The 25,511-nt window shown below is 35.8% G+C and overlaps 1 protein-coding gene across 3 annotated transcripts in view; it reads right to left on the bottom strand.

Annotated features, from left to right (window-relative positions):
* Positions 1-25,511, bottom strand: part of cdkal1 (CDK5 regulatory subunit associated protein 1-like 1) — a 186,596-nt gene that overhangs the window by 58,491 nt on the left and 102,594 nt on the right. For all 3 annotated transcript variants that reach the window (XM_016681490.1, XM_007553167.2, XM_007553936.2), the window contains exons 9-10: positions 25,097-25,263; positions 13,852-13,997 (exon numbers count right to left, since the gene is read on the bottom strand). In XM_016681490.1, the coding sequence (XP_016536976.1) occupies positions 13,852-13,997; positions 25,097-25,263 (313 nt within the window). The remainder of the gene's footprint in view (positions 1-13,851; positions 13,998-25,096; positions 25,264-25,511) is intronic.

The following is a 25,511-nucleotide window of genomic DNA, read 5'->3' as shown; positions in this document are numbered from 1 at the left end:
TGAAAAAAAGAGAAGTACAATTCAGACTGCTCCTTCAAAATAACTGAGGGAGCCCGAACAGAGGAAAGTAGCAGAAGAGGATGGTGTAAATTGACTTTTATGGATTTTCCAAAGGCAGAAGGTGAGAAGGTTAAAAAAAGACGAAAGAAAAAAAAAAAAACATGTGCACATACTGTCATTTTGACACCTCTGCCTCTCTCAGATCTAAGGGTGATAGAGGTGTGATGTGTGATACTAATGAATAACAACCACAGTGATACTCTCCTTGTTAAAAATGAAAGAAGAGAAATGTATTTTGTTATTGGTTACCACTGAAAAATAGTGTGAGGCAAAGAAATATGATGGGAAGAAAAGAAGAAGTCAGGACTACAGATGACATCTCAGCTGAGTTTGCTTTCAATTAAACCAATGCAGATGTGAGCAAATCCTGAAAAAGTGCAACTAAAAAAACAAGATGAAACTGCAAGAAAATCTCTGCTACACTGAAAGGAGATAAACAATCTCAGGATCAATTGAAGGAGTCACTATGAAGCATGGTCAGGCCAGGGGATCATGTCTTTTGTATTGAGTTGTAGGAAATGTTGGAGATGGCATCAAAACATGAAGAATAGTAGATGGACACATTGCAGCCAGAACAACAACCCAAATAGTTCAAGGCAGAAATACAAACAGCTAAAAACACAAGATTTTTGTTTACCTGAATTAATTTAAAGACAGTTGAAACTAAGAGAATCAACTTAAGTTCAAACAAAGCATCAGGATCAGGAAGAAATGGAATTTACGTGACTTTGAACTTGAATTTTTAGTGCCAATCATGCTGGTGTGAATAGTTAATGAATAGTAGAGAAAAGTAGCAGAAGTAGTTAATTAACTGCTGATCTACGAGTCATGATCCTCTCTCTGGGTTAAAGTGAATTATCTAAAAAATATCAAATCTGTTATTGTCCAAAACAGGATGATAACAACTGAGTTATTACCTTGCTTTCAGAAGAAAATGCACTGTTACAAATCTCAAATCATCTCAAACTGTGTTTTTGGACAAGTTCACTGTACTCCACTGGGCCTCAATAGCCACCAGAACTCAGACCGACAATGCACCTTCGAATGCGGCGGAGCAGGATTCACAGATGTGCCGCCGAATATTCCAAAGCTACTGCAGGATACGATCATGTCTATTTGAAACAAAAGCTTTGAGAAATGCTGCTGATACTTTGTTGAGTCTACAAACTAAAAACAAGGTTGTTCTGAAAGGAATAGAGTTTCCAACGCCAGTTGTACAAAGTAACGTGACTGGTAGCAGTATATCATCATTGCAACCGCAAGATTTATACAGCAAAGAACTGTTTAAAATGCACCATTCTTGCTAGTTGTATTGTAGTTGTCATAAATTCAAGGTTTCTGTGTCAGCTTAATACTCGGCATCAAAAGATGCTGGAACATGACATGGATTATATGTCCGAGACACTAAAGGTAAGAGTGCAAAAAAACTGATTTTTAACAACTGAATATAACCATCACATTTAATGATAAAAGAGCAATCTCGTGATTTTGTAACTTTATATCGATTGAGGGATTCATTTTTTTTCTGCATTCTTTCTCCCACAGAAAATGAAATTAAAAAAAGCTACTTTTATCCTGTAACTGAAAGGAGCAGCCTTCTTTAGCCGTAGAGCAGTAAAGGGCTAAGTTAGCAATCTCAAAGTGCATTCATAAAGGACTAATTAACACTCTAGATTTAAACACAATTACTGCCCTGTCTGCCTCATTCAACTGAAATAGTGTTCATAAAACAGATCATTTGATTTTAACTCTTTGTTTATCAAGGTCCCAACAGTTTCATACATCTGTAGCGTCTTTATCATTTGTTCAAAACGTGAAGGTGTAGCCAAGTGTCTTTGTCCTTGTAATGTCACAAGGGAGTAAAGAGTTTCACAGAGAAAGCCTGAAAAATTAACACAGAGAAAACAAAATGAGAATACATTGGTGGTGTAGTTAGGAAGGTGTTGTAAAGAAGGATGGGAAGAAAAATACAATCTGGGAAGGTAAATATTTACTTATTCACATGTCAGAAGGAGAGCATGGCATCCATCTGTGCTTCTCCTGTGTGTTGGATGTGTGTTCTCTGAAATGAAAATGTGTGGTCTGTTGCAGCGTGGGAGGCGGACAGTGAAAGGAAGTAACACATGGAAGTTAAAGAGAAAGATACCAAGGAAATGTGAAAGGAATGGCTTGAGGACACTCATGTATTTAACAAAAAAAAAAAAAGTTTTTGAAAAGCTTTTAGTTTTTCTCTGGAAGTTATTTGATGGCATTGCTAAAATGTGTAGCCGTGAGTGAGGCAGGAAGAATAACATCCAGTGTCAGTGAATATTGTAAGGAGTCTGGATGGAGAATGAAAGAACTCTGGCATATTGAGTGAAAATTAAATTCACATTTCCCATTATCAGATGTGACATTTCTGAAATTCTTTTGAGCTATACAACTTTCTTGCCAACAAAACTTTTAACAACATCTGAGTACATGCATCCTATATTTTGAATAGTGAAAAAAAAACTGGATTCCTGTATCCATTGTGGTGTGGTTTAAAAGAAACCAAAGAAACATTTAATACCGTTTTTGTTGTTACAAGTTTATATCAGGAATCTGCAAAAAAAAAAAAAAAAAAAAAAAAAGGGACTTGTAAAGTACAAAGTTTAATTTTCAAAGTCAAAATAGAAAAAAAAACTTACCAAGTACACTGATTGTTACCAAGTACATTGGTTGATAAGAAGTAGATTAGGCAAACATTGCATGTTTATGAGAATTGCAAGGTAAAAAGAAACTCTTAAAACAAAAAATAACAAAAAACTAACACTGATGCCCAGTTCACATTTGCCAAAACTTATCTTGATGATTCCAAAGACTACTTCACTACTGCATGGAGTGAAAAGACAAAAGGGGAACATTTTATAAAACTTACGGCTCGTCACAGCTGCCATGAAACTGGCAGCATTTAAAAAAAAAAGATCATACCACCAATCAAAAATGGTGGTGTCAGGACATGGATTGTTTGCTGAAACCCAAATATATGAAGGAAAAAATAAATAAATAATAAATAAATATCATGTTGAGGTCAGATTCACTTGGGTTGTGCAGCAGGAAAATGATGAAAAGCACACTCGTAAGTCTACTTCTGAATTTCTACAATAAACAAATGTAAACAAAAATATTTCTATTTCAAATGAAGGTTGTGAAGTGTTTGATATAAACTAATTCATTATCGAACCATGGCAAATTGTGCTTTTTTTGCAACAGAAATGTAATTTGTAAACAAAGCCAGCACACATTCCTTTTTGTTTTTTGCACTTTGATTGTCTTAATGCTTTTTTCCTTCACTGCTTATAAGCATTATAATGTCATACCTTTAACAACAGCTTTTATTATGCAAACCACATAACTGGTTCATGCAAATTAAACACAATATGATCCTTTTTGGAAAAGAAAGAATATGAATCAGAGAGGGACAAGAACGAACACACTCAAGAGGATTGTGGGTAATCGTTCAGAGCCTTAAGAGTACAATTTAGCAGTGGGATCTTTAGGTAATGGCACTGTCATGTCACAGCTCAATTTATGAAGTGAGAGAGAGAGACAGAAAAAGAGGTCTGCCTGGTTATCACTCACTGACATGATGTAGGATGAAGTGGGAGGCAGTCAGAAACAGTAAAGGAGCCATCAGGTTTTGGAGCGTATAATAAAAGTATTTCACAATGATTAATGCCATCTAAGCAGACAGCAGTTCTTATTGTAATCCCAACATAAAATTAAATAATGACTTCAGATATCATAGTGGCAGGTGCCATGACCAACAGCCTGATCAGATTGGGATGGGTCAAGATGTCCTCACAGCAGCAAGGACGGTGATTAAAATCTGTAATTATATTATCAAAGCTCGCTGATTAACTTTTCAGAGAAATAGATAAAAAAAAGAATAAAGATAAGAAATGCATTAAATACGTAAAAGTGACATATTAAGTTGCTTCAGTTGTCCTGAAAAACCATTCAATTATCAAAAACAATCTTTTTTTTAATTTTTTTATTGTGTTTATCTTGAAGAAGAGCTTCTGATTGTGGATATATGTGCGTATGGGCAGTGTAAACATGCTGAAAATGCTGGGTCTCTATTAAGTGAATGCCGGAGCTTTAAAGCTGCGCTGTTAAATAATCTCGATCTGTCTATGTAGCAGGTCATTTGTAAAGATCGAGGTGGCTGCAGGGGGATGAATGGAAAGCAGAGTAAATAATGATTCAACCGGAGTCATCAGTAAACTTTATCATTTAATGAAACGGCCTGAACACGGCCGAGCAGAACTGCAGCTCAATTCCACTTGCACGCGCACACACACACACACACACACACACACACACACACACGTGCCAGTACAGACATACATCATTAGCCTCGGAGAAGGGTAATGAGAACACACACGTACACATTTCATTAGTCTGAGCTAGAAGTAATGAGAGCCAAGACACCACAAATCCATCTACACACAGACGCTCACACGCGTTCATATAAAAGGATGAAGAGGGTAGCGGTGCAGAGACTTAAAACCTGTGACTGTCTGGCCCGCCGTTAAATGGACTGAACCTTTGCACTTCATTTCAATTTAATCCAACCTTCACTGGCATGGCAGCAAGATGTGATTCATCATTTCTATCCTGACCCCATGCAAGTATGTGGAACATCAAGACACTGGACAACTGCTGGACATAAAAGCCCTACCTGAATCTAACCAATGGTTGACATGACTTTAAAGTAGGCTTTGGTGTTCTTTTCATCATGCAGCTCACAGTTCACCCACACAAAGTTGGAAATACCGTTAATAACATACATCGCTAAAAGCAAAAGTAACTTCTTTCGTTTGGCAAAAAAGAAGATGAGTCAAAGCTCTAAAATGCTAAAAAGTCCAATAATTAAAAGTGACATTTTCAAAGTCCGAAAGAGCTTTTGATAAAAAGTGGATGCAAGTCAAGAGAATCACTGAGGTAAATGTTACGATAACAATTACCAATATTTAAAATGTGACATATCTAAAAGGTTTTTGGTTCTAAAGAGTAACCTCAGGGACTTATACTGAAAAGCTAGAAATAGTATTTTGATCTTCCAAGCCAATCATAAGTAGACTCAACTGTTTTACTGCTTTAAATCCAAAAGTAATAATAAATAAATAATAATAAAAAAAAAAAACTGTTGGACTTTTGATTAACAATGAAAAAAAAAAAAAAGGATTCTACTTTTTGCTTTTGTTGTAGTAACTAAAGTACAACTATAAAGGTCCAGGTGTGTTATTTAGCACAGAGTTCAGACCAATGCTTCACAGGGTTCTAATCACTCCGAGCTAACTATTCATTTAATGAATCATTAAACTGATGGACCACAAGAACATCGCTTTGTGGCGTTTTCTTAAAATGAGGTTAGAACTTGTGGACTAAAGTGCCTCTTCAACATCATCAACACCAAAGAGGTTCGTTTGCCAAATTAAAAGTACTTTTTCAGTATAGGCGAGCATTAAACTCACCTCCCATTGAGACAACATTCCTGTATTAAAAAAGGTTCAATTAAAATGGGCCGAAGGAAAAATCCAAACCTAAAACATGGGGTTTCAATGAATAAAAACAAAAAAACAAAATTAAAAAAAAAAAAAGTCTGAAAACATCAGTCTGTGTGTAACTTACATATATAATCTGCTTTACCTATTGAAGTCAGTTACTAAAGGAAGTGATCTTTTCAACAATAGGTCTGCATAAACTTAATTGTACACTTTTATATTACTGTTTAAACTCCCTAAAAATTATTTTGTGTGGTGTTTGGAGAACTCTGTTTTAATTTAATGAAATAAATGATCGAAGTCATTAGGAGGAAGCAGTAAAGAGCTATATATTTTTTTTCCACAACAAAAATAATAACTTGTTCAGTTATACATTTTTCATATTTTAACAAAATGACCCAAAAAAAAAAAAAAACAATAATGAAGGGAGTTAAAGTTTTTTTTAATCGAATAAGAGCAAAAGCGGTGTCTTAGACAGATCCATCAGCACCACAGGAACTATATAATCACCGTCTACTCATCCAGGAGTCCTCACAGCTCTCCCTGTGAAGGTTGGGCACAGATCCTCTCCATGTGTCACTCTCTTACAGAAGAAGAAAGTGTGTTACTTAAAGTGGGAGTATTTTTCCAGCCTCTCTCTTCTGTGGTTAGACAGGAAGCTAACAAAAGTTTATAGATTAACAATGATCCTCTCGTGTCTCTCATCCTTCCAGCAATGCTCTGTGTGGTGCTATTTAGGGCTCCACAGAGAGAGCAGTGCTCTAAAGAGGATACAGCCGTACTCCTGATTAAAGGAGCATTAATGCCAATCTCAAGTGGAATGACAGAAGAGATGTTTATTCAGTATTTGGAGCATCTCAATGCTCTTTTTCATTTACTTCAATTTTCATACAAGGTCACTACTTCAGAAAACTATTTAAATCATTATGCATTTTTTTCAATTAAGTACGTTCAAGTGATAGGAAATTAAGTCTTTCCATCTTATAAGATTTTAAAATGAGGTTTCATTTTATTTTTATAAGTGGTCGTCTTGCACAAATGGTAGATGCTATCAATTTTCTTTTGTGCCAAAATATTTCTTATAGAACCAGTCAACAATATTATTAAAATATGATAGTAGTTATTATAGAAACCAGTAACTTTTGAGTGAGTGAAACTGTTTTCAAAGAAAGCTCAGAGACAGCAGTGACTAAAATACTAATAAAAGAGAAATATGATGGCAGATGTAGTGGAAGACAGGTGAAGACCTTGAGTGAAGCCATGTGTATTATTTAATAAATTATAAGATTCTGTGTTTGAAGTTCCTTTGTTGGTGAAAGAATTTAACTTTGAATTTAGCTGTAGCTAGTTTATTAACAGGACTAATACTTAAGTCAAAACAGGATGAATATTTTATCCTGAGGCAGTCATTGGCAGGGAAGCAGGACATCTCAGCTGTGGTTACCAGGGAGAAGATAAACAGTAGATCTAAAAGCTGTACGGACATTTCGGTAATATTTTATGACCCAATCACAACTTGATTGTATTTGCTTGTGTTGTTTTAATATGAGCAGACTATCTAGAAAGCAAAACCATTTGAGTTACTAGATTTTAAAAATTGTCTTGCATTCAAATTTTAAGTGTCTTTAAACCTTAGGATTTACACAAATGAAATAAACCATGACTGAACAAATGGGTCAAGTATTCAAACAAACAGCGTGACCTTTAACATAAAATAAGTCAACTATTAGTGTTCACCGTATTTTGCCTGTGAAAGAAACCGCTAAAAATATTTTCCCATGCCAAAGTACAGATACATTTGGTTGAGAAAAAAAGAAGAGAAAAACAAATACAGTGTCATGGTTTGGACAACTGCAGACAATGTGAGAAAGGTAGGGCCACTGCGCTAAATTAAACATAGCCTCAGTCTTCCACAAACACAGATAGCCTTCAGACTCGAGTGAAAACCACATCAAAGGACTTAACTGATAAAAATGACAATGACAAACTTCAGCAATTTGTTTAAAGACAATGTTGAATGACCACATTTTAAGAGATGCGACTTGTAGAAAACATTTGCTGCTTATTAACAAGCTGTTAATAAGCAGCAGAGGTGATGACATCATCTTTGAAATACGGAGGCTTTTATTTTGAAATAAAACTGGTTAAGAACAGAGTGACCCAATTCAAGGCTAAAAATATTTCTATTCTTAGTCAAGTTGGCAGTGTGTATCTTTTAGTTGGGTTATTTTGCCAGCTGACGTTGGAGAGCAGTAGCAAATATAAAGTTTGACTGACTTGAAAATGTAAGTATCTCAAGCACCAACTTTACATGTGCCAACAATTCCCCTCCGCTCATCTATTATTTCTAAAGACAGGAATGACTGGTGATGTGGTCTGAGAGGCTTAATCAAAATGATCAGTCTAATGAAGGAAAGCGTAACTCCTGTAATTACAGAGAAGCTGCTTTTATTTTATGGCTGCATGTGTGTGGTTTATGGGAAGGAAATGAGGTTTAATCCAGAGGAAGTGTCAATAAGACAACAATGTGTTAGGAGTTGGCAGGAGTAATTATCCACATGCTGCTTCTCGCTTTACAGAGCACACCCTCACAGATACACACAGCTCGGTTTCAGCTCGTTGTGGAGTTAATGATTCGTCTCTGCTTGTTTCCTGTTGTTTATAAAGAGGGACCAGCTCACAATGTTGGGCTTACTGATATCCACGTAAACATCTAACGAGAGGACGAAGACTTCCTTTAAACAATGTCTACCCACAAATAACATGATCAGGCTGAGCCACATTTATTACTGCTTTACCACTGTGTGAAAAGTGAAAACACAAATACATATTACAAGACTGAAAATCAAGATTTAGGTTAAAATTTGAAGAGGGAAATATTAAACTCTGTTTTTGTGTTAAGAAAATATTCCTCTTGTCCTAGATGATTAAAGCAGTCTGTTTAGTCAGAGAGAAAGCACGTATAGCAAACAGCGTTTTAATTCAAAGGCAGAGAGTCAAAACAAACACAGAAACCCGACGCTCCATTTACTTTAGTTGCTGAATCATCAGCTGGAAGGGTTCGAGAGGGAAAAGGAGGGTGCGATGTTGACAACTCCCGCCAGCGTTCCAGGTTATCGCGGTAAACTCTTTTCGTTCGCGCTGCTCTCTTCCCGCCTCCGTCGTCCCGCCTCACTTTCCCCCCCCCAGAAAAGACTCACAAATTTTTCTCTTCCTTGCTTTTTTTTTTCTTTTTTTTTTCCAATGCCTAAGGGGAATGCCTTCTCTCCCACCCAGTATTCATGTGAAACATTAACCCTCACAGATACCCTAAACCCTTAAGTGTGTGAGTGCGTGCTATAAAGGTATCTTCAACAACAAACAGAGCAGAAGACTGTCTCCACAGCACACACAAACACACACACACACACGACACTGTGTAGTCACGCTACTGATTCATGTGTCCTACCGTAACCCAAGGAGTTTTGATATAACCCTGTCACACCTCATGACTAATGGCAATGACTAACAAAAGATCACACGCACAGACAGGACGCAAACAACTGTCTTGGAGCCTTGCGCTTGTCAAGAAGCTACTGCTGCATTCAGAACCCACAGAGACAAAACCAAACACACCAAGTTTATTATCAACATATTCTACTAAGACTCACAGCGTCACTTTGGCTACTCATTCCAAGATGTTTTCATCAGCTACATACCACTAATACTGCAACAATCCTGTAGTCCTGAAGACAAGAAAGGGAAAACAACAGGAACTTTGGCAGAAATCAAATGAGTCAACATAAAGTTGAAAAAAGATTTGATAAACACTGTATAAAAAATGTGGATAAATTTGTCTCTTTGACTAAATACGCCTAAAACGTTCTGCTTTAGCTCTGTTACCAAAATATTTATATTTTTTGTCACTTTCTTGAAAATCATCAGTTTACAGACACCAAGATCACTAGAACTAGTTTGGAAAGACTAGATGACAATATAATGGCTTTTTAAGTCTCTGTGTTAATTATAAGCACACCTGAGAATGTTTAAACACTTGAGAAAAATAAAAAAATTCAGCCAAAATATCAGGAAGAGACTCGTGAGCCTCCACAGTTCTGGCTCTTCCTTCGGTAAAATGTTCAGATAGCTGAAGGGTCCAGGTTTATCTGCTCAAACAATCCAGGAAGTCCATAAAATATACTGTTTGTTTGTGCATTACATAGGTTTTTAAAGACAGAGGCTGAAAGGGCACCAAGAAAGGCAAAACCCATATTCCCAAAAACATTTTAAAAAGACACAAGGAAAAGGGCTTTTGCAGATATGTTCTGTGGTCATGTCAAATTGCAGAGTTCATCCATAGTGGCCATTATTACAATTAGAAAAAAAAAAAAGGGAGAGAGAAAAAACATACTAGCCTGAGAAGGCAATTCAAACGTGATGTACACTGCAAAAACACAAAATATTATTCTTGTCTAGTTTTTTTATACAGTTATCTTACTACACATGAAATGAGACAAAAACCAACTTGTACTTTACTTTTAGAATATTAGCTTATTTTGGGTAAATAACTGTTGAATATTGATAAGAATCACTAGTCCCATTTGCAGATTTTTTCACTTATAAAATGAGGGAAACACCTTGTTTTCTATTTGTTTATCTTTCTTTGAGAAGAGTATATGTTGCATTGCACGGGGTGGCAGAATAATGTGATCTGGGTGTTTAGATATAGGAGAGACTGGTGCACTTGCAGAAAATATGTCATTATGAGGAAATACTATGTGGAAATACTGACGCAGCAAAACACTGATGTATGGACTGAGTGGCTTAGCACCAAAATACACTAAAGATCTGCTGTTGTATAAATCTTCCACACCACTCATGTCTTCTTGTTATGATCTGCTCTGCATTCACAGAACCAGATAAAAACATGAAGAAGCAGCATTCAGCTTCTATGCATCACAAATCTGGAATAAACGTCCAAAAAACTGTGAAACAGCTGAAACATTGACTTCCTTTAAATCAAGGCAAAAAAAACAGCAGCTCAGATCTTCCTTCAACCTTTAATAACTGGAACACTGACCAACATATTTGATGTGTATTGATGATTTTGATGATGGCACGCGACAAAATGAAATGTTTGTTACTGGTTTTTCAATTAGTGACTGTATGAATGCTTTATGACATTTTATTTTTGTGTTTTTAAGATGTAAGGCACTTTGAACTGCCTAGTTGCTGAGAAGTGCTATACAAATAAACTTGATTGATTGAACTCAAGACACCAGAGTTGACCTCAGTCAATAGGATGGTGAAACCCAAGGGAAATCCCAGACTAAAAGCCATTCATTGCCAGTGCATGCCAAATTATTATTCCGCATACTGGTGGAATGATTTTGTTCTCCTCCTCTTCCTCCTTTCAGCTTAACCAACCCTAAAATTTAAAATTAATACTGCCAGTTTCTGCTCCTGTGGACACAAACACGAGCCATCCCCTGCACACAGGCACATAGCTATTTTACTCCAAGTGTTTTATCTTTAGTACCGGTGGTTCAAGCGTATTTTAATCCTGAATGAGAGTTCTGGGAAAATCTGCCCAGACATTACACCAAACTATAAAATAAGTGTGGAAAATCCTCTGACCATGTTCACACAGTCTGTAGCAGCGTTTTTCCACCCTAACAGGATTTTCACCATACGTCGTTAGATAAATGGTGTAAATCCTTACATAATTTTATTTCAGTAAAGGACAGAGGAAATAGTGGAAAAAAGTGGAGCAATATTGGTGGAGGAGTACAAATCAACCATTCATTTTAATTATTAGTCAGCCCCCATTGTTAGAATTTTTCACAGCGGAAAATGCTTTGGTTGTAATGACCACATAATTCTGTGACAGTGTTATTTGAAAAATAAATGTAGTCTTTATTCTTTTCAAAATTGCAGATGGGATGGCTTTAATGGGCTATTCTAGACACAAAGAAAATGAATTATGGCATAGAATAAAAGAAGCAGTAGAGGGGAAATCCACCTTGAAAATAAAGTAATTCTTAAATTCCTAGGGAGTCACCAAACCACTGAGCTCAATTTTATTGCCAACGAACAAAAAGCCAGAGAGGCTTGATAATCAGCACCTGTCTGTCTTTGTTTTGGATCCACAGCAATTTCATACATCTGGACCTAAATCAGGACACCACAGGATATTCATCTTTCTGAGCCTCGTCTGCTTTTGGGTTACATTTTTTTTCCTCTTCTTTCAGTTTCTTTCATTATCAATGAGGTATTATTTTGGCCTGCCTTGTTTTTTTATTTGTTATAATTTGTGCGACTGTACAGTAAGAAAGGACAAAATAATAAAAAGTTGTAGGGCAAAGAAAACCTATAAATTCATTTTTATAACAAGATATATTTTCCTATAGTACTGTATTTCTTCTTGTCTCTACATGAATGTAATATATACCCTCATGCATTTCTGTAACTTATGTAAACTCACTCAAACAGGGGAGTATGTATTTAGCTTGCCTGAACTTCTGGCCTCTCTCCCAGAATTTGAACTGCACCCCTGATAAAACAGCAGACAAATGGGTCACACTGCCATAAATACAGTCAATTTTACTGAGACGACATCAAACATTCTTATTTGGATTTTTTTATGTAACAGAAGCAGAAAACGCATGACAGCTCAAAAAGAGGCAGATTACGCTTCATATGTGGTAGTTTATGTGTGTTTTACACAGTGTGTTTGCCTGTCTTTAGCGATTATTAGAGTGTTACAAAGATAAACAGAAACAGACTAAGCAACAATGCTTAGTTTTAACTAAAGTCCTTAAGAAATAAAGACAGAGAGACATCTAGAACCAGCTGAAGATTTGGCTGAAAAATACTTAATTTGACCAAAACCACTCACAATACAGGCTGTAGGTCTAAAAAAGGAAAAATTTACTTCTCTATTCATTCCTTAAACACCAACCATGGAACTATACCTGATCTAAACTCTGCTAGTAGTTGGAACAGATACTTGGAAACTGCACAGATCATTTTCAAAGGACACAAAATGACCTGCATAAGCACTTTGAACTGCCTTGTTGCTGAAAATGTGCTATATAAATAAAATTACCTTTCTACACTAATGCCTGGCTTTATGTAATGTATTTTACATAATTTTGTTGGAGTCTAACCTACATGAAACCGTTACATAAAATCCATTGATAGCTGCTGCGCATGGATTTTAGTCGCTTAGAGAAAATTCAACATAAGACTACAAAAACATGTTTGCACTGAGAGAGACATTTATTACTTACTTAGAAACGGTACTGCCTTGATTCACAGTACAAAACTGCTACTTTCTTCAGCTATTTAACATGCTGGCAATGTATTGCAAGTACCTCAAGATTCTGACATTACCGACATGAAATTACACCGTTTCTATGGTCTGATTTGCTTCATACCATCTATAGCGAACTATAATTTATAACATGTTTGTTCTTTATTTCTAGAAATTATGTTATATAACCTGGCACTAAAATGACATGCTTTCCCGTGTCACATGAATATGTGAAATAAATATATTTCAGATAAATCTCTTTAAAGCATACATTTAAAGCATCTGCTATTTATTTAATATGCCACTATAGTGTCCTACTATGATTCCTAAAAGATTATCTGTTTTAAAACCAGAAAATCAACTTTTCACTTTGAAGGCAACAAAATTGGCCTCATAGTTTTTAGTTTTTTTTTTGTTTTTTTTCATACAGTCCTTTGTGACTTTGCCTTTACTAGTGTGTTTAAAATTGGCCAATTGTGTATTTTCTAACATGAAGTCATGAATGTCAGGAATCAAGGCTCAACAATAATCCAGTCATCTCTACATTTTATAATGTCAATTAAAAATTTCAGGTGTCAAGTGAAATTTAGATAATTTTTATCAAAGAATTACACGTACATAGCAGAAAATGTACGAATTGTAGAAGATACGACAATTTCAAATTATACATGCTTTAAGATGTTTGCCTTGAGAAATAAAACCATAGTTTGGATATCCAACTTAGAAACAACTGAAAGCACCAGATGGTTCATTATACAAAGCCACCTGGAAATTTGTCCTTGGAAAACACATTCAGAACTTCAGCAAATAACTGAAAGAGTCGTACTTCAATCACGTTCCATCTTCCAACTAGCAGACAAAAAAAAACTTAATAAGGCCAAGGTTTAACAAATCTTGAACACATTGTGTTTAGCTCAAGCAAAGTAGTTATATTAAGTGTATATTTTAATGTGTAGTAAATCTTACTTGTCTTTGAGGAAGTCCACAACTCTTCTGAAGTCATCAATGCAATATTCCCTCTTCATGTCCATCAGGACACTGTCTGAGGCCGACTGCACGGGAACATGAAGGAAGGCATAAACACGGGGATGATTTAAAATCTTTGCCATCTCCTAATGGGATACACAGAGAAGGAGACAGGGGCATGGAAGGAAAATGGGAAATATATTAGTAAAAATATTTTAAAAGGCGGTGTTAGTCTTACATTTTATGTATAACATCTACAAAGTTACTTATGCCATTGCAATTTCAAAGAGTCTTGAGAAGAAAAAAAATCAATGTTGTACACACTCTTCCAAATAGCCCACGCAGTTCCAAACCAACCCTAATTACCCTAATAAATTGGAAACAGCTGTCACCATCAACAGGTGAAAAACAGTAGCTCTCTGCAGCTGGTTTGTAGTGAGTCAAGACTAAAAACCAAAGAGCTAAGCACCTGTGGGTGCAGTACACAGCAGTATTTAAAAAAAAGAAAAAAAAAACATCTTTCACACAAAGAATATTGCAGGAAATCAAAAGTGACACCTGCTCTGTTAAGGCCGATAGTGTAAAGGGTAAAACATCTGAGGATTCCCATGAAGGTTAATCTGAAGAACACCACCCCAATAGTCAAACATAGTGGTGGCAACATGATGGTTTGGGGATCCCTTTAAGTCAATTTAAAAGGTAACTTAATCAAAGCAAATTGCATCATGGAAAAAGAAGACTACATCAAGACCAGCAATCTGCTGAGAAACTTGCTCTTGGGTAACTTTGGATGCTTCACATCAACAGCGTTGAAAATAGTTTAGCACAAATATTAACACCCGCTGTACAGTTATGCAGTACACCCCGACTTCTAAAACACTTCTCGTCTTAAAAAAAAAAAAAAAAAACTATTTAATGCACACTTTCTGTCAGGGAGAGACATAATTTGGGGCTTAATAGCAAAACTCTTCACTTAACGCACATAACATAAAGTCGTCCTTGGATGTCTTTGTTAAAAACATTTGACAATGGATTAAAAGACATTTTCACTCAACATTCAATAACCTGGTCAATACAGAGATCACAGTTTTACAGTTTTTCTATAGATGTATCAATCTAAAACTTATCTTAGCAGAAAACCACGACAAGACAAAGAATTGGTGAATTAAGAATAGCAGAAACAGAACCAACAAAATAACTGCTTGGAAGCAAATTACATTTGTCAAAGGTTGGCAAGCCAACATAATTCTGGTTTTTTAACAAGCACACCTGCAATGGACATAAACATTTAATTAAAAAGTTAAAAGTCAGTATTCCCTAAGTTGTGATGTACATAATTAAAAAAAAACAAAAAAACTTTCTAATAAAGGCATAACACTTCTGTGCAGAAGCATCAGCTAGAGGCCAAGAGGTTAACATTCTCACTAAGAGATCCTTGATAGGAAATAATTTGAGCTCAGAAACAGAAACTCAAATATTTCTATACAAGTTAATCACAAACCCCTGAAGGAGAAGAATTTAAAATCTCTCTCTTGGCTCATTGAATAAAACGAGAAGCTCCATTAACATTCCTGCTTCTTTGTGTAATCTTTTCCTTACAGACCTTCAATAATGCCTTCTCCTTTCAGTTTTTCATTTATCTTTTTCATTTTGCTAAAAGAGAAACAGCAGTGGGAATTTGTTGAACACCCAGCAGATGCAAAGTCCCAGGAGTCAAGGTTCTTCCTGCAGAGACTCTTTGTGTGAGAAACGCTGATAGCAACTACTGAGAAATGCAGGTCCTCATTTCAAAATGATGCAGAAGGAAAAGAAAAAAAAAACAAAGTCTTTAATTAACCCATTGAAGATTTTGGACCCTGAGGTTTCTAACTGTTTTGACTAAGAGTTATACAAATACTTATGGTATGCTTTGTTCCAGAGTTTTTTTTAGGAGAAGAAAGAGTAGTAGTTACTTGTTGAATAAAAAAAAACGACCTTAAGATCAATTAAACACAGTAACATAATTAATTTCTTAAAAGCATTACATATATTAAAAACATGCAGATTTTTCTCTCAGAGATGAGAATCAGACAAGAATGACAGAAATTAAGATTCTTGACATGATCTCAGCTGAGTAAAGTTAAGGTCTTAGAAAAACAGCTGAACTGTGACATGAAACGAGAGGAGAAAACTTAATTTGGTGTCTTTTGAGCTGGAATGTCGGGAACTTTAATTGTGACATAAGAAAACCAGCAAGCTTTACTTGATCACGGATCTAGTAAATGTAAATGCCTCCAGATGGATAAACAGCGGTCAACAAAACCACATCATGCAATAAAAACACAACCTGAGCAGTTTGATTTTTTTTCCATCTTCGCTCTTACACTTTTAAACATAATTATTACAGTTTTATTCTAGCTTTTGTTTTTCTTTTATTCAAATTATTTCCTCTAAAACAGTTCGAGAGACCACAGATGTGAGAATTTTTTTTTTTTTTTTGTGATGGACATAATCAAGATGGTATCATCATCATGCTAATCACCATAAGAAAAGAGAAAAAAAGAGAGGGGAGGAAGGAATGATTTAATGATTCCCTACAAGAATATGCTGATTGCAGTCCATTTTCTCAATTAAGAGCTATTGTTGAACGCTCTCTCCTCCATACAAAGACACTAAAGCATATGTGCACAGGAACGCACACACAGACACAGCTCAGTGGCAGCGCCACAGGGGGTTGACCGCAGGAAGCTCCAAATTAGAAAGAATTAATTTGGTTGGAAAATGGAGCTTGATTGGTGACAGAAATCAGGCTGTAGCACAAGAGTGAATGTGGCTGCACCATAAAAAAAAGGAAAATGTATGAAGCAGATTGCATTTTGGTGATTTTTTTAAAGGTTAATTTAGCTCCATATTGATTAGATTCTTTCTTGTAACTCTTATAAAAGTAGAAGTCTTTTTGATGTCTTAAAGTATGGAGTGTCGTGAACCTTAAAGCCACAAAAATGTGAAAACAACAAACAAAAAAAAAAACAAGGAGACATGTGCCAGAGCTAGAATGCAACATGCAACACGCAAACAACAATAATCAATATTTTTCTATCTAATCTGGGTGCAATAAAAACAAACCACTCTTCAAATGGCAATACAATTACACTTGATTTGACTAGCAGTAATAACTGCTAAAAAGCTCTTCTCTGTCTGTGCCTTTCTAGAGTGGACCATATTCCATAATTTCTTGAACTAATTTGTCTGTCAGAGACTAGACACATTCTGACATTCAGATATTGTGGAGCACAGGTATTTGCAGGTTATGGTGCCTACATTGATACAAAACCATGCTCGGATATTTTTTCGAATAAAAGGTTGAAGAAACCTAGTCTTTCACTAGAAGTTTCCAAACTCAGTAGAATCATCAAGTATTATCCAAGTGGCAAGTATGATAGTCATCAAAAGAAAGCTCCTTTAGAAATTTCCTTTTATTCTCTCTGAAAAAAAACCTTTGAGTAAAGTAAAATAACTTTTTTTCTTTATTGTGTATTCATACCAAAGCCTAAAGAATTTTACACAAAGTAAAATAAGATTCAAGTGGATATATAAAATGACAGAGAATGATGGAGCTGTTAAACTTTAAAATGGTCAGAATAAAGTAAAAAGATCAAAACTCCACCAGCTAAAATATTTTATATTGAATGGATACTTCAGATTTTTTTTGTATAGATCTGCACACCTCTCTTAAACACATTGCAATCACAATATTAGTCAAAGTCTTATTAGTAATAAGCAATGCGAGAAAGGTGATAATTGTTGAGTATTTTCCAACAACCGCGAGTTCATACTTTGCATATCAGTGTAATATTCAGCATGTTTGCTGGAGTCTCTCTCCAGTAGATTTATTGAGACTCAAGGTACACTACAGTGCCATTACTTAATCAGAGCTGGTGACAGAAAAATCTTATCTGGTATTATATAAACCCTAACCCCATCCCTTTTCCACAACCTAAAGGCTCACTATCCTCTATGTTTTTTATTTTTTTAATTTAATTTTATTTTATTTTATTTTTTGGTTTTTGGGGAGGATCATAAAACATAAACACAGTTTAACTTGGTAAAGCTTATCATTAATGTCAATGTCCCTGCAAACAGATATCATTTATTTATGCTGCTTTAAACAGCAAATAAGGCTTGTGAATGTTTCACAAACTGTCAGCAGATCTCTCTACAGCAAGATTAGAAATAAAATGGCAGTTTTGTATTCTGCTGTAAGGAATAGCAGCAAGAGGAGCTCTGTGTGGTGCTCTGACCTGCCTTGTGTCCATAAGGAACGACCAGAGACAGAGAGCTCATGTCAGAGTTTCGATTGATATTGTTGGACACTTTCTAATTCAGGACAAAATACCAACTTGTTTGATCAAAACATCATGAGAACTTTCACTAAGGTCAAGCAAAAGCTTCTATTTCAGTGTTTCTAAAATGAGTCTTCTGCTGCACAAATACAAAACACGTTCAGTATCACAAAGGTTTTCAGTTTAACTGTATACACTGCTGCTGTCTACGCATTTGATTTATCCTCTGCGGAGGAACTTCATGCAATCCTACTCAAGTTCTCTGGGCTTCAAATGATTCTGCTTGAGTGCTAGCACATGAAACAGTTTACAAGTTATTGCAGCAGACGTAATCAAGACCAGACCCTTCTCTTCTTTACCTTATTGTTGATTCAAAAGAAAGACAGACAAAAACAAGAAAGAAAGGAAGAAAAGTGCACTTTGGAAAAATAAATTTATGGTTTGTAACATTTACATCTTTTAATAGACCTGAAGTGAATTTACAGAAGTTGTAAAGTGTAACCACTGTGGCAGAATCCTCTGTGTAGTTTTATTGCCTCTCGTCCAGACTCAACGGGTGAAAACCGCGTCAGTCAATACTCCCGCAGTAGTAGGGATTACCTGCAGAATGTTAGAAGACTCAATTTACAGGGATGGCATGGTTATGGATCCCAGAGTGGGAAAATAAAGTTTTCGGAATAATGTTTAAGACCGCAAAAACTAAAACATGACTCAAGTCTGCTAAGGAAGCATGATTTGTACATTTATAACCCATCCAAGGCATGTCTTTTTTCTCTCTCCTCTGTTATTAAGATCGTCATAGCCATATAGATTACCCAGCAAATGTTAACAGGGTTTATTTTGTGTGCAACTGTAAACAAAATGACCCTAAAAATCATTCCTGTAACAGAGGTGTAAATCAGGTTGCACCATTACACATTTCAAACACCTTCTGCTTCAATTTACCTTGGAGGATACAGCAGATCTGCAGCACCTCCTGTGATGCACATTAAATTTAAATTTCATTGTAAAAGAAAATTGGCTACATTTGTGACACTTGACTGTCACATTGTGTTAATGTGCTGGTTTAGAGTTAGAGACGTCCTATTGTGTAATTTTTCTTTGATAGCATATCAACAGTTTGCTTTAAGCAGGAAAAGATTAAGGCAAGTTAAACAAGAAGCACTCCAAAACCACCACACATTTAAACAAGATTGTGAGCAAGCCTCGGTTTTGGAGCTGGCGGTTAGATTGTAAAATACTGATAAATTAGTTTACTCTCTGAAAGATAAGAGTGTGCATGTTTGTATATAAATGTTTGTTTAGGCCATAGTATAGTTTGATAGTTTATCAAACTTTGTGAAACCTGTTGACCTAACGTATCAAGGTGCATTTCACATAGAAACATCTGAGAAGCTTTCTGTGGGAACCACTTGGAGAAGGGCTTATGTTTTTGGAAGAAAAAAAAATGCAAGTAGATGATTGGATGATTACTGTCAATCACCCAATAATGAATGTTTTTTTATAGATGCAGCAGAAAAAGTAATTGTGGATGGATGCAGCAGCTGTGTGGATCTGTATGGGTGATGAAGCAAAAAGCAGAAAAATGAGAGACACCTTTTTGAAGAATAATACCACTTATTAATAATGCTGAAGTTTAACAATCTAATGTTTTTTGTTTTTTTTGTCTGAAATAAAGGAGAATAAAAGTGAGACTGACCTGTAAAATTTAAATATGGAGATCAAAATATAAGCTAACCCTCAGTCCCAGCAAGAAGTCTGTGTTGAGATGAAACCAATCTTCCAGAGCTATAAAAACACTGGTGCAGAGAAAGCCCTGCCTCTGCCTCCAAGTAAGTCATGTTCCAAATATTAGCCTAAAAATCAAATTTAAAGTCCTAATTTTGATACTTTTCATAATTCAAAAGCATAACTATAACAGCCTTATGCTGTCATGGCTGCAGGATGAAAACTGATGAGAAAATGAAGAAAAGGATAACATGAGGGGTAATCCAAAGAACCGAAGAACAACCTGCAAAGAACTTAAAGGTGGACTCCAAGGTCAAGGCACATCAGTATCAAATTGCACCCTCTGTCATCATTAGAGCCAAAGTCAACTTCATGGGAGACGACCAAAAAGTCAGACTTGAAATTCCTACAGTGCATAGTGACAACCCGCAAAGGGAAAATATTGGGTAACACTTTATTTGAAGGGGGGTGAATAAGACTGTCATGACACATTCATAAACATGACATAACACATGTCATGCACATGAATAAGCCTTCATGAATATTTATGACTGTTGTCATAAAGCGTCATTCGGTAAATTATGACACTTTTAATGCAAAGTTGACATTATTCAAAATGTCTTTGTTATGACAACTTGACATTAACCAGGAAATCATTACTGATATAAATTTGTTATAAAAGTATTACTGATTTCACTTTAAAAATGAGGTAACTTTGTTATTAAAGGTAAAGTTTAATCAGTAATAACAAAGACATTTTGAATAATGTCAACTTTGTATTAAAAGTGTCATAATTTACCGAATGACGCTTTATGACAACAGTCATAAATATTCATGAAGACTTATTCATGTTCATGACAGGTGTTATGTCATGTTTATGAATGTGTCATGACAGTCTTATTCAACCCCCTTCAAATAAAGTGTTACCGAATATTGTTTGAGCAGATGAGACTAAACTGGGGCGCTTTGGCAAGACGCATCAGCTCTATGTTCACAGATGCATAGAGAGAAAGGAACACTGTCCCTACTGTGAAACACTGAGAAGGCTCAGTTACTTTTTGGGACTGCTTTGCTGAATCTGGCACAAGGCGTCTTGAATCTGTGCATGGAACCACAAAATCTTAAAACTATCAAGGCATTCTGGAGAGAAATGTGCTGCCTCGTGTCAAAAAGCTTGGTCTCAATCCCTTGACTGGTGATGGTTGCCCAGGTGACAACTGATGTGGTCATACTGTTAAGGCTGATCATCAAATTTATTCTCATTATTTACTCCTCTTGCTCCCTGATTCAGTCATAACTACAAAAGCTCACATTAGTACACAAATGTTCATAAGCACATTTCATGGAGAAACGTAAGTGGATACTGATAGAAATTGAAGACCAAAAATATATATCTGACAGGAGAGAGAAATATATCTGAAAATGACAGATTTTTTTTTTCCTATGTAGCTACTCAAAAAAGAACTCCTGACAGCACAATGCAATCAACTAAAATGTCAGAGAGAAGTGGCCCATGAGAGGAGATTGGGCCTTTAACTGCTCCAATCAACAAATGGTGCTACGAGGCAGCAGACATCTGTCAAGAAAAACTGGCTGCAGACAAGAAAAAAAAAAAAAAAAAAAGTGCTCTTGTGTGACAGAAGGAGACAGCACAAAAGTGTTGATCTGAATGTGTGTGAGAGGGTGATCTTTAGCAGGCTAGTGGTGAAGTTACTTGGCCTTTTCAGCTTCAATCACAGCCATTCAGTTTGATGATCTTATATAAGTGCTGGTCTTCTGTAGAAATGGAAAGACAGCAGGGCATTATTTGACGTTACTTAAAAACGATGGATAAATATACTTCTGAGAACTGGCCCTCATCACAGCATTCATATTACCACTATAATCATGAAAAGTTAGAAGAAAAAGGGAAGTTAAAAGGCTTTGAATGTCTTCTTAAAGGGAAGAAAATAATTTATTGATAAAATCAAGCATGGAGAAAGCTAATGGCTGAAGTGGCGGGTAACTAATAACGCTATATATTTTAATTTACATGGTAAAAGATGAAAAAAAAAAAATAGTGCACAATAAAATTACTAGAGCTAGCAGAAAATTAGGCCAGGGGAGGAGAGAAAGGAGAAAGGGTAAATAGGGGACAGGAGCAACAAAAGAAAATGACAACTTAAGGAAGACCATTCTTATCTTTCTTTATGTAGGTTAATTGACTGAGGAATTAAAGCAGAAAAAAAGATATAATGCAACTCACTGCATAGACATTAACAATAAAAGAGCTGGTAGCATATGAAATGATTCTTAACATACATCCGCACAGAGTAAGCTAGTGTGTCACCCAAGTATATTTCTAATTATCAGTTAATTGTTATTCCCTATCATTAGGAGGATGGTTTTTTAATTGTAATGTAGCCAAGCAGAAAGCCTACCTATACATGAGGGGGACAATTAGACACCTCCATTAACCCCTGGTTAATTACAACCTCTATTGCTGCTTCCCACAGCACTTATTTTATACTCTTCCTTACCCCTCGTCCCCATCCCCGGGCCTTCATCCCTCTGTTTTCCTTCTTTCTTTTTTTTTTCTTAATTTCTGCCCTCATTTCATTTATGTATGATCTCACTCATCCTTGATTCTTCAACTTTAACTAGCTGTAGTAAATCTAACAACACTGATCTGTCCAGGTCAGACTGCCCTACTCTTGCTCCCAATCTTTGTTATGTTTTCACAGGTGAAACATAAAAAGTTGAATTGTAGAACTGTAGCAAAGTTTATGCTAATCTGTAGCATTCAGATCTAACTTAATATGTCAGACTCACTTGAGTAGATGCCAGTTTATTTATGCTCATATAGTTTTCAAAGAAGCAATTGTTTCCAGAAAATTTTATTAAGAAGGAAGCCAACAGTAAGGAAAATATACACACATATTTTGGAAAAACATTCCAGAATCATGCGAATAACTATTTCTTTATCACTGGTGACTGTAAAGGTTTCCAATGAACAAAGTACTGAGAGCGAATGGTAAATGTATTTTCTGTTAAGCGCAACAAAACTTAAACTTTATCTAAATTGCTTTTCGATTTCTGATTATTTCTACAATGTATCTTTAATTTCATCCTGTTTTTTATGTTTGTTAAACCATCTACCTGACAGTTATAGGATGTGAAAATTAGCATGTTTCTAGCATATTAACACATATTTATTGTATTTAGATCAAAATCAACCATCCATTTTTCTAATGAAAATTGTTGAGTTTATAGGGAAAAAAAAGAATGTTTTCAAAATAAGGACATGTTTCAGAATAATCCGTTTCTAAGGTACTTCTAGAGAACATGAGACACAGCCATGACGGATATTAAGGTGCAGCATTTAATCATAACATCAGGTGAGGTTCACTTCTAAAGAAATTCAAGTCTTGCAACTCCAAAGAGAAAGAAAAAGTTCAGTGCCTCACACCCGCATTGCAACATATCAGTGTTATTTAATTCTGACATGTTGCAGAATTAAACACTCCACCACAACTGAGTAGTGGAGTTCAGTTGTAGACCTGCAAACATTAAAGTGTAACAAAATAAGCAAACAGAAGAAATATGGACACTGAAAAATTCTTTTTTTTTTTTTTATTTCACATCACTGCTAGTTTTCTCCTAGTCTTACTATTCTTGCTGACATTTTCAACTCCGTTAATGAACTCATTGCAGGACTTTACAACTAAATATGAAACTGAGCTACAAGGACAGAAATCATCTCTGTTGAGAATGATATTTGCACTCCTTGATCTGAGCATTTTCACCACAGAGAGCAATTCTTAAATTGCTTGCTGTAGCTTCAAAGAATTTAAAAATCAACCTTTTCTGCAAAGGCGAAATCGTTCATTAAGTGAAAGGTTACCAGAGCTTTTTTTAACTACACCAACTGGTGTTTTCAAGCTTTTTTAAGAATCAGAATGATTCCTCTTGCCATTAATCTTGTGCCTCCCTAATAAGAACTCAGAATATATTTGGCAAATTATGCCTGCTAGAAAAATATATCTCCTTGGTTTTGTTTTAGAGCCACAACATGGACCACAGCAGCCTAGCATAAGCCAAGGTGGCTTGATTCATGCCTTAAAACCACATTAAAAGCAAACCATGATTGTTTATTTCTGTAACCGAGTGTCTTGTCTTAATAATTGGAACCACTTTTTGTTTGTTTTTCGGATTATTAGCCACAGCAAAAGCAATTCCTAGCAGAAGTTTTCCTCACTCAAACTGCAGCCTTAACTTTACATCATACATCTATCGATTAGGAATCTACTAATAAGATTAAGACACCACGTTTTAGAAAGCTTTTTGTGGCACTCTTTACTCAGTCTAATGCCCTTATCTCCTTTTCAGTTTTCATTAGCACTACTCTGAACTACGTTAGTGCCTAAAATTTCTCTATAAATATATGCACTGTCAATTCATAGTGAAATCTGTGATAACATTAATAAATTCTTGCCCAATTAATTCTAGACGGTTCTTTCAAAGACAGACAGCCAGATAAAAATAAAAATCATTCTAAATACTGCATCTTTAGTGGAGCAGGAGAAAATCAGAGGAACAAACTGGAAAAAAAAGGCGAGGGTAAACAATGTCCATTGTTCTACTAGAAAAGACAATAATGACTGATAGAACCGGGGTGGCTAAAGAATACACAATGGTCTTTAATTGACTCATTAGAGAGGGAGAAAATGAACTAATGAGCTGAGAGAAGGCTGGAGCTGAACTGCTTGGTAAGCAGAACGGACAGCAATTTAGTTTATTAAATCTAGGCAAAGCAATATTTATTTATTTTTTTCCCCCACAAAGAGAAGACAGAGTATGAGGTTTGGGGGGCGGCGGCAGGGGTGCAAAACCAAACGGTGTGGAGGAAATGGTCTTACTAGCCTAAGTATTTTAGTTAATTTGGTCAAAATGTACCATTGTTTTGATTATACTTTTGGGTGGCATGTGAAAAATCTAGGTATTGGCATCAAGGAACCATAAATCAAATTACAGTTACAATCTGAGGATTATAACGAAACAATGAAATTAACCATCATGCAGACCATTTATGATACAATGAGGACCTGGTTAGGTTTATAATTAGCCAAGAGCCGCCTGGGGTTGTGATTAGGAAAACAAGATCCAATGATAAAATGCAACGCGATGGAAATCAGACTGTGTGTGTCTGTGCATACCTCCAGGTGTTCCAGGATGTAAGGAGGGTTGGTCATGCCCAGCCTCAGCATGGCTCCTTCAGGTATCTCCTGCACTAATCTCCACAGTAATGTAGGCAGGTCTGTCCCTATGTCTCTGCCGTAAGCACCAGTGTCTTCACTTGTCAACCAGATCTCACACACTCCCTCTGGAAAGATAGGTGGAAAAAAATCACACTAAATGAAAAAACAGCTAATTAGAAAAGCTGTGCCTTTTAAAGCTTTTCAGGTCAAAAATGATGACATAACCAAAAAAAAGTTTTATAACCAATAAGTAGTTTAGGATCATCCGGAGGGGATGATTGCACGAAAAGAAAAAAAAAACAAATTGCTGAATTAAGTAAAAACTCCCATGTGGGCTTTCTCTTCTTTGATTGTAGCTGCCTTTACACTTCAG

The sequence above is a fragment of the Poecilia formosa genome, unplaced genomic scaffold (assembly GCF_000485575.1).
Source record: "Poecilia formosa unplaced genomic scaffold, Poecilia_formosa-5.1.2 Scaffold0, whole genome shotgun sequence".
Lineage (NCBI taxonomy): Eukaryota > Metazoa > Chordata > Actinopteri > Cyprinodontiformes > Poeciliidae > Poecilia > Poecilia formosa.
This window is presented reverse-complemented; position numbering and strand designations above follow the sequence as displayed.